At 53.6% G+C, this 12810-nt stretch overlaps 1 protein-coding gene across 1 annotated transcript in view; it reads left to right on the top strand.

Moving 5' to 3' along the window:
• The window catches only part of TSPAN32 (tetraspanin 32), a 28898-nt gene extending 18352 nt beyond the window's left edge, over positions 1–10546 (top strand). Inside the window, exons 11-13 of the mRNA XM_036861386.1 lie at positions 1597–1757; positions 8986–9137; positions 10195–10546. Coding sequence (XP_036717281.1) covers positions 1597–1757; positions 8986–9137; positions 10195–10546 — 665 coding nt within the window. The remainder of the gene's footprint in view (positions 1–1596; positions 1758–8985; positions 9138–10194) is intronic.
• Positions 10547–12810: the final 2264 nt, after the last annotated feature.

Here is a 12810-nt window from a genome sequence, read left to right as displayed (position 1 = left end):
CCCCGAGGCAAGACCGCACTCCCGCCCTTCCAGGTGAAAGCAAACGGCCTCTGGTTTTCTGCATCTCTGGACAAACCTAAAAATGCAAAAACAAAACCAGGGATTCACTGGCCGAGGAGCCGCATGCCAGGGGGCGGCCCCGTGCATCGATTTGCGCCGATTAAGAACACCTGAAGCTACGGCTGCGCTTATGTCACCACCTGATTTCAAGATCCCCCCCGCCCCCACCCCCGCCCCCAATGGGGCACAGCTCACAATCCGACGACTTGATCCAGGGTTCCGTCCAGAGGCAGGGGCGCTGAATCACTGCGCGTGCGCGGGCCCACCCCCAGGGACATCGCCCAGCGGTCCTCTGACTTCTCGATCCAATTTCAGGGCTCGCAGCAGCGCACACGTGTTCTTGCCCACAAACTTAAAACTTCTGTCCTTCTAGTAGGTGTTAAGTGGTATCACATTATGGCTCTAATCTCCTGTTCCTGTTTCCTGTTTTCACGATTATTGGCCATTTCTGTTTCGTATTCTGCCAAATGTCTGTTCATGTCTTTTGCCCACTTTTTAAATTGGATCCTAAGTCTCTTTCTTCTGATGCATGGGGAAGTTTTTATGTATTACTGGGTAGAAATCATGTGTTACTTATACGTATTGTGAATATTGTCTCATATTTGTGACTTGACTTTCACTTTCTTTATAGTGACTTCTGTGCACAAATGTTCTGTCTTTGTGTTTTACCTTTTAATGAAAGCTTTAATACAGAAAAGAAGTAGAAAGGGTAATGCAGTGAACGCACATATATCCACTGGGACAGCTCATTTTATGTGTCAACTTGGCAGGGCCTTGGTGTCCAGCTGTTTGGTCCAACCAACAGCTGGCTGTTGCCCTGAAGGTATTTTTAGATGAAATTAACATTTAAATCAGAAGACTTGGAGTAAAGCAGGTCACCTGCCACCGAGTGGATGGGCCTCGCCCAATCAGTCAAAGGCCTTAAGAGCAAAGACTGAGGTTTCCCAGAAAAGAAGGATTTCAACCTCAAGACTGCAACATACAGAGCCTGCCTGGGTTCCTGCCTGCCCACCTGCCCATGGAGTTCAGATGTGCCCCTCTCCCAACTGCATGGACCAATTCCTTAGAATAAATATCTCATTTTCTCTCTCTTTCCCTCTGTCTGTCTGTCCCTCTCTGTCTCTGTCTCTCTCTTTATATATAGACATGCACACATATATACACACATATATTTACTTTAAGATGTATGTATTGATATATGTAAGTTTCTTAAAGTCAATTCCATACATCATGACACTTCAACCAGAAATAGAATAGATAAGCAGTTCAGCATTCATCTCCAAAAATGGAAGACATTCCCCAGCAGACCCACAATCCCATTATCATGGGGCTAAGTTAACAATAATTCCATAATAGCATTGAAAAACCTAATCCATATTCCATTTCCACCATGCCCCCCATTAGCTTTTATTGCTGGTTTGTTTACTCCAAGATTCGGTCAAACCCCCTGCTTTGGGTATGTCTCCAGTCTTTTCTAATTTACAGCAGTTTCCTCCCACCCCCAGTATTTTTCCCCACGCCACTAACTCATTTCAGGAGCCCAGGTCAGGTGCCCGAAGGTCCCAGGTTCTGGAGGTGACATCCTCACGGTGCCATTTTCCGTGTTCCTCTCTCCCCTGTTTTTCCTGCAGCTGGAGGTCAGCACTAAAGGCTTGGTTGTATGGCAGCTGCACCACTTTGGCAGGAACCCTGCACAGGTGAGGCGTGGTGCTCCTTGCTGCCCATGCCCGGGGAGCATGGTGCCTGCTTGTCCCACGTGAGTGAGGCTAAGTTTGATCACTGGGGACACCAGATACTTCCACTGTAAAGTTGTAGCTCTGGACGTCCTGGTGGTAACCAGTTCCCCAGCAAGCATCCTCCTCCTGGTTGTAGCACCTGTGGATCGTCCCTGTCTGAATCGATTATTTCACCAGGTGTGGCAAGGCGGCAAGTTGCTGACTGTGGGAGTCGGCATTGAAATTAGCCCGAGACTCTGTGGTATCTGTCTGACTACTCAAATCTGCGACTGTTTGCAAAAGGAGCCATCTATCATAACACAGAGGAGTAGCTGTGGGTGTGTTTCAGTAAAGCTTTATTTATATTTGACTTGCGGGTCCCAGTTTGCTGACCGCTGGCTTACAGCACTGTTTTCACATAAGATACAAACGTCATAGTATAATGTTTTAGTGTAAAACTTCATTACTTACTACTGACCAGTAAAATTCAATAGTTAGAGCTTAAGATAAATTCATTCTCTCCTATTAAATAAGAGCTTGCATTTGACTTAATGAACATTTATTAAAGTTTAATTTTTTAACACACACACACACACACACACACACATTAGCCCCAGAGAGCCCTTCCTCCTGCTACAGTCATGCCCCCCTGTGCAACCCCCTTGTCTAGAGTGTGGGCTGATCTAGTGAGTGACTTACTTCCAACACCTGAATGAGGTAAAAGTGATGGGGTGTCTTCCGAGACCAGACCCAGCTTCCGTCCTCTTACCCTCTCTTGCTCGCTCTACGGGGAGTAGCCCCTGTATTGAGGGCTGTCCTATAAAGGAGGGCAGCCTCCAATCAACAGCCAGCAAGGATGAATCCTGCCCACAACCAGTCAGTGAGTTTGGACAGGGACACTGCCCAGTCGTGCCTTCAGATGAGACTGCAGCCCAGCCACTGAGGGCCACCTTGTGAGACACCATGCAGTGCGTCCTGGGACTTAGCCTATGAGAGACCCTGGGCCAGAAGACTCAGCACTAAGCCATGCTTGGGCTCCCCACCCACAGAAACTGAGATAATAAGTGTTTGTTATTTTATTTTATTTTATTATTATTATTTTGGCCATGCCACATGGCTCACGGGATCTTATTTCCCGATCCAGGGATTGAACCTGGGCCCTCAGCAGTGAAAGCGTGGAGTTGTAACCACTGGACCGCCACGGAATTCCCGTAAGTGTTTATTATTTTAAGCTACTACATTTGGGGCTAACTGGCTACTCAGCCATAGACAGCTAATGTGCTGATTTTGCCATTCCTTCTGCGTCCCTTAGATGGCTCTTCTTTGGAAAGACACGCTTTCCTTCATCAACTGAGACTTACTTGAGAACTTGGGAGATCCTTACTTCTATTTCTTCTTGAGTCAGCTTGGTCCATTCATAATTCTCTATCAATGTTTTCGTTTCATTGAAGTTTTCATATTTCATGGCCTACAACTTTTTTGTGACACTCTATTTTGGAATAATTATAGGTTTACAGGAAGTTGCAAAGAAGTGTACAGGGAGCTCCCATGCACCCTTCACCCCTCCTCCAGGAAGCCTGATGGGAGAATCTGCTGTCTCAGCTTTCCTGAACGGGTCTTACAGACACTACTCAAAACATAAGTAACTAACAAAAAAATGGGGAAAGGGACATGCAGAGTCAAGGAACTCCTCCTAGCAGGGTGGAAATCTTTAGGTCATTATTAAAAAATGGATTAATAAAAGGGACATTGATAGGAGCAAAACAAAGGTCTTCATACAGCCCTCTCAAGGGTGGGTGGGACAAAGGGACCCCCTACTGAACCCCTAACATTAAAGGGCTCCCAACAAGTCTGGTCTGTTTCCCCCAGTTTGGAGGAGTGCAAGAAGCAGGAAGGCAGAGGTGACAATGAGAAAGCAGACCTGGAATCTCCCGGGGACAATGATGGGGCAGCTTAATCAAGATAAAAGTTGACACTACTATTTACAATAGCCAGGATATGGAAGCAACCTAAAAGTCCATCAACAGAGGAATGGATAAAGAAGATGTGGTACACCACACACACACACACACACACACACACACACACACGATGGAATACTACTCAGCTATAAAAAGGAATGAAATAATGCCATCTGCAGCAACATGAATGGGATTATCATACGAAGTGAAGTCAGAAAGAGAAAGACAAATACCATATGATATCACTTATATGTGGAATCTAAAAAAAATGGTAAAAATGAACTTATTTACAAAACAGAAATAGAGTCACAGATACAGAAAACAAACTTATAGTTACCAGGGAGGAAAGGCAGGGAGGGATAAACTGGGAGATTGGGATTGACACATACACACTACTATATATAAAATAGATAACTAACAAGGACCTACTGTATAGCACAGGGAACTCTACTCACTACTCTGTAATGTCCTATATGGGAAAAGAATCTAAAAAAGAGTGGATATATGTATATGTATAACTGATTCACTTTACTGTACAGCAGAAACTAATAGAACATTGTAAATCGACTGCACTCCAATTAAAAAAAAAAAAGATAAAAGTTGACAAAAGGGTCCCTTGGCTCAACCCCCTGCTGGGGACCCAGAGCCTTGTGCACAGAGTGGGCCCCAGGGTCAGGGGTGGAGAGACATGGTCCAGGACTCCTTGATGCCGGAGCCCCGCGCGTGGTGGTACCAAAACCAGCTGGTGCAGCCAACAATCGGAACGATGGGATGGGGAGAGTACAGGGGCGCCGGAGATGGTAGGATGATGGCAGCTGGGACGTTTGAACAGGCTTTCGGTAAAGAAGTTGTGCCTCCCTTACCTAATGTTTTATGACATGGATATTATGTCATAGTGGGGGACGCGTCCCCTACCTAGTACTGTGAAACCAAATCCTGTAGATGAAATCCCAGTGCAGGCCACCGCGAAGAATGTCAGGGTTGATGGAAGCAAGGTCAAACTTTGGAGGAGCATTGGAATGTTTGAACAGGCTTTATGGGATGCAACTGCACCTCTTCCACTTGATTGCACTGGGGGGATGGACATGGTGCCCGATCGGGGGGCGTTTCTCCTGCCTGAGCCAGTAAAACAGGCATGTGACTCCACCCTTCAAGCTGCGTTCACCAGACATGCTAAATGGGAACCAGTAAGACGACCTGAGCCACGCAGTGGGGAGTAGAAGCTGGGGCGCTAGGCAGGCAGGTCCCTGTGCGATGGTCCTGCGTGAGGCCGAGACGGGGGCTCAGGGCAGAAGCCTGCGGGCACCTCCCAGTAATGACCGCAGGCACTTGGGACGAGAGAACTTCCGTTTGGGTGGACTTATTACCTTGTTATCAGACGCCCACTGGAGCTACCCCAGTAGTCGAAGGACGTAAAATGATCACGAATCCTGAAATACCCATAAAGTCCAGGATGATGTGGGGGAAATGCTCTCACGGGGGCGGTGCTGCCTAGAAGAGCCCTATGATGACATGGAAACACTTTACACCGGGTCGTGCAGCCTGGGAAATGTGAGGGGAGACCCTCCCGGGCGGGGACCCTCTTCTGGCCCAGGACTGGCTCCCCCAGGACGGACCGAGTAAGGAGCTGCTGGATTCGGCTGTCCCTGGGACAGCGCCCTGCAAACAGCTCTCGACTGACCGACCCAGAGCTGCTCGGTGTGCGGACAGCAGCAGCAGCCAGTTTGGAAGCCCTCCAGCCTGGCCGAGGAGGGTGCAAATAGCTCAGCCTGGCGTCCTGCAGGCTTGCGTGTGCTGTCCTAGCAGCGGGGGAAGGACCGAATGGTGGGAAAAGTCCCCACGTTCGGGTTTTTACTGACACATGGGCAGCATCCAACGACCCGGCCATATGGTCAGGCAGGAGGGCCGAGGAGAACTGGCCTATCACAGGGATGCCCACGCGAGACGTGGTCCCATGGAAATCTCCATGGGAATCTGGGGGGTGCGTTCCAGTAGGCACAACATGCCAAGGAGAGCTGCTCTGCCACCAACAAGAGACGGAGGCGGCCAGTGACCATGTGGGCGTTCCCGGGGGCAAGGCCCTGGTCACAGCTGGGCTCCTGGGTCTGCAATGGGGTCCCGACAGGAACAGACGCTCACTCGGGATGGGGCCTGGCTGACTCCATCTGATCTGAGCTGTAGACGCGCAGAGCCACAAGAAACTGGAGCAGAAATGTTGCACCAATCTGGGCGGCCAACTGCCATTTCATCAGAACGAGGAACTCACTCTAGGGCCCAGAATGTCCAGCACGGGCAGAGCTCCCCTCCTCAGAGCACAGGTTGGAGGGCGGAGGGGGACCAGCCGGGCGTTGAAGCACAGGGAGATGAAAGCATGAGGGCGCGCTCTCCGCGTGGGTGGGCTGGTGGGGTGATCCCACCGGACGGTTGCTGCTGTTTTTCTGGTGGAGCTGGGGCAGCGGGGCTGGAGGAGGACGCTGGTACGACTGTGCAGTTCCTGCAGGGCCAGTGGGGGGCGCACTTTTTTCTTTCTTCCCCACGTCACCTCAATGTTTTTCCCCTAATTGCTGCAGTGGTCACAGGGCCAAATCTGCAACTACAAGTGCCAGAAGCAGGGATGATTCCTATGCAAGAGACTGCAAGTGGGGGATTTCCCTGGTGGTCCAGTGGTTAAGAATCCGCCTTCCAATCCAGGGGACGCGGGTTCGATCCCTGGGTGGGGAACTAAGATCCCACGTGCTGCGGGGCAGCGAAGCCCGCGCGCTGCAGCTACTGAGCCCATATGCTGTGGAACCCGCGCACCACGACTAGAGAGAAGCCCCCACGCCAAACCGAAGAGCCGGCGTGCTGCAACTAAGACCTGACACAGCCAGATTAATTAGTTAATTAATTTTAAAAACTGGTTAAAAACTGGTTAAGATGGTAAATTTAAAAAAGAAAAAAAGAAACTGCAACTATGTTTTTAAACCTGATGTCAGAATTCCTGAAGAGGCCAGTGGTGACGTCGCCCCATCTGGCAAACCGGGGGCTGACAGCGGATGCTGCCGTGTGGCCAGGGGCCGGATAGCCCGCTAGCCCCGCACCTGCGTGGACGGGAGTGGACGGGGGGGAGGACTCTTGGGGCTCGTATCCTGGCCTGAGATCTAGACCAGCTTGTCCGGGTACCAGGGGAGGGAAGGAGGAACAGCAGCTGAGGGTGAAGAGATGAATCAGTGGGTTCTGTGATGTCAGGAAGGAAACCCGGTACTACACCGACACCTGAGAGAGGGCCTGAGGAAGACGGCGGCAGTCCTTAGCTCAGGCTCAGTGACACCAGAGGCCTGAAAGCTGAGGCCACGGGGACAGGGCCACTCCTGTTCTGGAACCTGACCAGATCGGTTGGAGGCCTGCAGTCCCGAGGGGCCTCACCCTGGGGGATATTCCCACCTGATATGACTACGGACCGGGCCGATTCTAGCAATGTGCCAATATCTTTTGACGTTTATGATCGCTTTGCTGTAAGGGATGCAGTCAGAGACCAGAGGGTGGGCTGTGATATAAGAAAATATAAATATTTGGTCTTTGTTTTGGTTCGTGGCACACAGTCCTAAAACCCTTGGCATTTCTTGGGACTTCCCCGGCGGTCCAGTGTTTAAGACTCTGCACTCCCAGTGCAGGGGGCATAGGTTCAATCCCTGGTCGGGGAACTAAGATCCCTCATGCTGCACGGTGCAGCCTAAAGCAATAAATAAATAAGAAATTAAAAAATAAAATAAAACGCTTGGCGTCTCTGGAGTAATGAGCGTCCTTTTGTGAGCTAATGAGATGAAGGGTATCTGGGGGCCCCTAGATCACTTCAGGATGAGCCCTGGTCTCCAAAAACACCAGGCGTGATTAGAGGTTTGCAACCGTCAGCGCCCCCTCTCGACCTCTGGGGAGGGGAGAGGGGCTGGAGGCAGAGTTAGTCCCCGTGGCGGTGATTTAATCAGCCATGCCTATGACTGGAACCTCCATAAAAGCCCCAAACCGACGGGGTTTGGTTGGAGGACAGTGGAGGTGCCAGGAGAGGTGGTGCACCCAGGAGGGTGTGGAAGCTCCTCGCCCCCCCACCCCCCCACCTGGTCCCAAGCATCTCTTCCATCTGGCTGTTCCTGAGTTACATCTTTTATAATAAACGGGTGATAGTAAGTAAAGCACTTTCCTGAGTTCTGGGAGCCATTCTAGGAAATTATCAAACCTGAGGAGGGAGTGGTGAGAGCCCCCAACTCCCAGCTGGTTGGTCAGAAGTAGGGGTGGCCCTGGACTTGCGGTTGGCGTGGGGACCATCGTGCGGGGCTGAGCCCTTAACCTGGGGGTCTGACACTAACTCCAGGCCGACGGCGTCAGAACAGACTTGGATTCCCCACTGGTGTCCAGAGACTCAGAGAACTGGATGTGGGTGCTGGGAAACACCCTCAAGGGGCTGTGATAAGTAAAGCTGCTATGGACACCCGTGTACAGTTTTTTGAGTGGACGCAAATTTTCATTTCTTTTGGAGAAATGCCCAAGCCTGTAATCGCTGGGTTGTGCGGTAGTTGCATGCTTAGTTTTATTGAAAAATAAACAAATAAAAACCTGCCAACGTAATCCAATACTCTCTCACTATCATTTTAATCTCCTGCTGAATCTGTCAGTAGGTCCCTTTTTACCTTCCTAACATTTTTTCGTTGTTTTCGTCCTTTCGTGATCCAATTCGCCAGACTTTGTTAATTTCGTTCATCTTTTCAGGGAAGCTTTTGGCTATCAACCCTCTCTCCTGTATCCACCCCCGCCCCCATTTCATTATTTTCTGCTCTTCCAAGGTAGGTATTGTTAACTTCCCACAACGATTTCCTCCTATGGCCCTTCGTTGTTTGGGGTAAATGTTTTAAACTATCTTGTTCCTGACTTCTGGCCTCCTGAGTCCTTGGCCTTCGTGGAGAAGGTCTCGTGGCCGACAGTGGAGGGACGCGCTCCAGGGGCACCCTGCGCTGGGCCCCACGTCCGCCGTCCTCAGAGCGCCCTGGCGAGGCTGGCCCGGCTCGGCTTGGTCCTTGGCCTGTCCTGACCATGTGACAATGAGCACCCCTTCCCCCAACCCAGGGTCAGCCGGGGACACTCACCCCCCAGCAGGCTCCTGAGACAGGCTCTGGTGCCCCCGGCCACAGTCCTGCCACATTATCTGGTCCCATAGCTGCCCTTCTAATGGTCACAGGCCTCCCAGGCCTTCCTTGTGACTCCCCCTGCCCCCCCAGAATGGGTTCTTGCAGACTCTCCAGGAGCTGCAGGCGGACGGTGCTCAGAGGCTCTGCTTGGCTTCCATCCCAGGGCAGCCAGGCCTCTTCCTTCCCCGTCTGGTGTGTGCCGGCCGCTCAGGCTTTCAGCGCTGGGCACTAACCCCCCAGGGGTGCCCTGGCAGATGACACGCGATGTGCTGGCGGCGGCCTACCGCTTAGCCGGGGCACTGCTGTCTGTCTCGTCACCTGCATATTGACACACCCTTCCGTATATGTGAAAACATTTCACAATTTCACAAATGTACAACGCAACGGCGGAGGCCCAGCAGTGCCCCCTGCCCCCCGCCAGCCCCAGTGTCCCAGGGATGGTAGGGGTCCCCGAAGTCACACTGCAACCTCCACCCCCAGCGCTGGTCTGGGCGCTTGGCAGGCACTGACTCGCTCCGGCCCAGGAGGGCCCAGGCCGTCCTTCATCACACGGACTCGGTGCCCAGCAGTAGCAGAACTCCCTCCCCCCACCTGCAACACTCGCTCCGGGGGGAAGGGCAGTGAGGGGCGGAAAGGCTGACATCCACTGTCGGGGTGCAGCGCTGGGGGGCCTGGCCGGTGGCAGGAAGGGGCCACCCCCCACCGGGGGTTCTCCGGCCCCGCCGTGCCCGCGGGGCAGCCCTCCCTCCTGCCGGCACGCAGCCCGCTGAGTCCGGGGCACCTCTCCAGATGGGTCAGGGTGACCCGGGAGGACAAACACCCCAGCTCTCAGACCAGAGGGGATTGCAAGTCCTCATCACTCGGCAGGGCGAGGGGTGGGCACCGGTGGTTTCCGTCCTCTGGATCAGAAAGCGCCCAATCCAGGGGACACGTGCAGCAAGGGAGACCCCCCCAGGCCCCAGGCCCGGGTCGGAGGCCCTGCTAGGCCTTGGGGGCAGAGGTCACGCAGCAGTCCCCACAGCCAGGCCCTGGGTGTCCCTCTGTCCACGTGGCCGGGGTGTCTGCCTCACCTCCCCGCCAGGAGCTGGGAGACCTCACGGGGGGAATGAGAGCACTTACCCTCCCCCACTGGCTGTCGGGCACCTCCGGGCGGCTCTGGGGATGGCGAGGTGCGGGTTGTCAGGCACTTTGTCCGTGAGGACACACGTCCAGGGGGCCGAGGGCCTTGGTGGGCAAGGTCTGGAGAGCCCCCGGGAGCTGGAGTCTGCTGTGCAGGGACCCCGTGCCTCCCACCGGCAGCTTCAGGGTTCCCACCCCCGCGTCCAAGGCCAAGTCCCTTCCAGGCTGCCAGGACCCAGGTTCAGAGACGCTGGAGGGGGGCTGGGAGGATCGGGTGGCACAAAAGAACAGCTACCGGGCTGCTCAGGATCAGAACCCGGGATTTGCCGGCTGCTGCCTCCGTCCCAGCCTCAGCCCCAGAGCTGGAGGCTCCAGTAAAGCCGGGGCTGGGGCCCCGCAGGGCCCCCCGGGTTGCCCGGTGTCCAAGTGTCGGCAGCCTCTGTCTGGGCCGTGGAGCTCACTCTCAGGTCCACCACCTGCGGCCCGGCCCAGCCTGGTTGGGCCTGGGGGTCCCTTCACAGCCTCCCACTGAGGGGTGTCCCAGGGTTCCCCGGGGTCAGGCCTGACCCCCCACACCAGCTGCAGCACCAGCACTGGAGGCCACAGTCAGCCCCTCCCCTGTTCACTCAGCTGTGCCCTCCTCTGCCCACTGGACCAAAACCTGCTGCGCCCACCCCGGGCACCAGGACACGGCTCGGAGCTGGCAACGCCGGCGGTGACAGAGGAAGACCCGCCAATGGGCCACAACCTCGTGGGGTGGCCAGCTAGATGAAGGAAGGAAGACGGGGCGGGGTGGGAGCCACAGGGGGCGCTGCAAGGGTCTCAGCCCAGCTGGTGGGCAAGCTGCAAGCTGAGACCCGAAAGGCCAGAGGGATGAAGAGGTGTGTGCCTGTGTGTGCATATACGTGGATGTGTGTGCATATACGTGGATGTGTGTGCATGTGGGCATGCTTGTGTACATGTGGATGTGTGTATGCACATGCGTGTGTGTGTGCACCTGGCTGTGTGTGTGTGTGCACGTGTGTGTCGGGCAGGGTCGGGGGGAAATTCCAAGCAGAGGAAACCAAATGTCCAGCTGCTCGGAGGTGAGGGCCCTGTGTCAGGAGCAACAAAAGCTGGACGTCCTGGGTGGGGAGCGGCGACGGGACGACGGGACAGCTGCCAGCCCCACACACGCCCACTGGACGCGCCAGTCTGCTCACTCCTCTCTGCACCCGACGGCCGCTGCCGGGGCTCTCGGGCGCTGACGTGCGCCTGACCCTCCCTCTGACCTTTGCCTCGCTTGCCCCAACTCAGACATTGTTCTGGGCCTCTGTCACCAAGCTTCTAAAATCCCAACTCTGGAAGCAGCTGGCTTTCCAACTTTGCCAACTTCTGAATTCCTGGATCCGTGTCCGTATTCACTTTCATTTCTGCTCACAAAGTGGGCCTTCTTCTCGACCTCACCTCTTCCTTGTACACATGAGGCCAATGGCACCCAACACACACACAGCACACCTGCACACACACAGAGCACACTTACATACACAGCACACCTGCACACACGCATCATTCTGTTTTCCGACTTCTGCCCTTGGCTACTGGCTCAGTCCCCTCACAGTCCCCCTGCCAAGTGACCACGGGCGTTTTCTACCAAATGCAGGGCCTCAGCATCACGTGGACCACCAACCACCATCGTTCCAGCCTCTGCTATCGGCTCCCTGGCCAGTGTAACAGAGCAGAACTCCCCCTCCATGTCCTCCGCCTGCCTTTTGTCTGCAAAAATCTTTAGTCAAAGAATAAATTTAATCAGAGAAGTGAGAAAATGTAGAAAGAAAGAAAAACCGTCAAATAAGATAAAATAATAATGGTTTAGCCACTAAACAAAGTCAAGGACCTTTAGTTCCTCCTCCAGGGCTGTAGATCATATTCTGAGCCATGTCCCTTGAGTTGTTTTGCAGATACTGAAACCCCACCAGGTGGAAGACGTTAACTACATGCTGACCACCAGCACGTAGACCCCAGACCGGTTGGAATCAGAAGGCTGGTGATGTTGACTCCTTGTTACCTCACCACCAACCAATCAGAAGAGTGTCCACGAGCTGATCACACACCCCACAACCTCCCGTCCCTCAACCTGTCTTTAAAAATCCTTCCCTGAGGACTTCCCTGGGGGTCCAGTGGTAAAGAATCCGCCTTCCAACTCAGGGGACTTGGGTTCGATCCCTGGTCAGGGAACAAAGATCCCACATGTTGCGGGGCAGCTAAGCCCGTGCGACACAGCTACTGAGCTCAGGCGCCTCAATGATAGAGCCTGCGTGCCGCAAAACTACAGAGACCAGGTGGCCTGGAGCCCATGTGCCACAGCTAGAGAGAAGCCTGCACACCTCATCGAAGACCCTGCGTGCCGCAACTAAGACCCAACGCACACAAAAAAACAAAGAAAAAAAAATCCTTCCCTGAAAGCCTTCGGGGAGTTCGGGCCTTTTAAGCACTAGTTCCTCGGACTCCTTGCTTGGCACCTGCAATAAACGCTGCACTTTCCTTTTCCATGACCTGAGGTCAGGAGATTGGCTTTACTGCACGAGTGCGCAGACCCAAGCTTGGTTCTGTAACACCAGCAGCCTGTCTGCTAAGCCAGTGCCACATCATTTTAGCCTAGGGCTTATTTGTTACCACAGCATAACCTGGTCTATCCTGACTAACAGAGAAAAAGGTTCTTTGAAGTAGGGTGCTGCCATAACAAAACACCTAAATTAACAAGTATCCACACGTCACCGTGACACCAGGCAGTACACTTTGCAGCACATGAGGTGG

Source organism: Balaenoptera musculus, chromosome 8, assembly GCF_009873245.2.
Source record: "Balaenoptera musculus isolate JJ_BM4_2016_0621 chromosome 8, mBalMus1.pri.v3, whole genome shotgun sequence".
Taxonomy (NCBI): Eukaryota; Metazoa; Chordata; class Mammalia; order Artiodactyla; family Balaenopteridae; genus Balaenoptera; species Balaenoptera musculus.
Note: the sequence above shows the minus strand (reverse complement) of the source record. Positions and strands in the feature narration are given on the sequence as shown.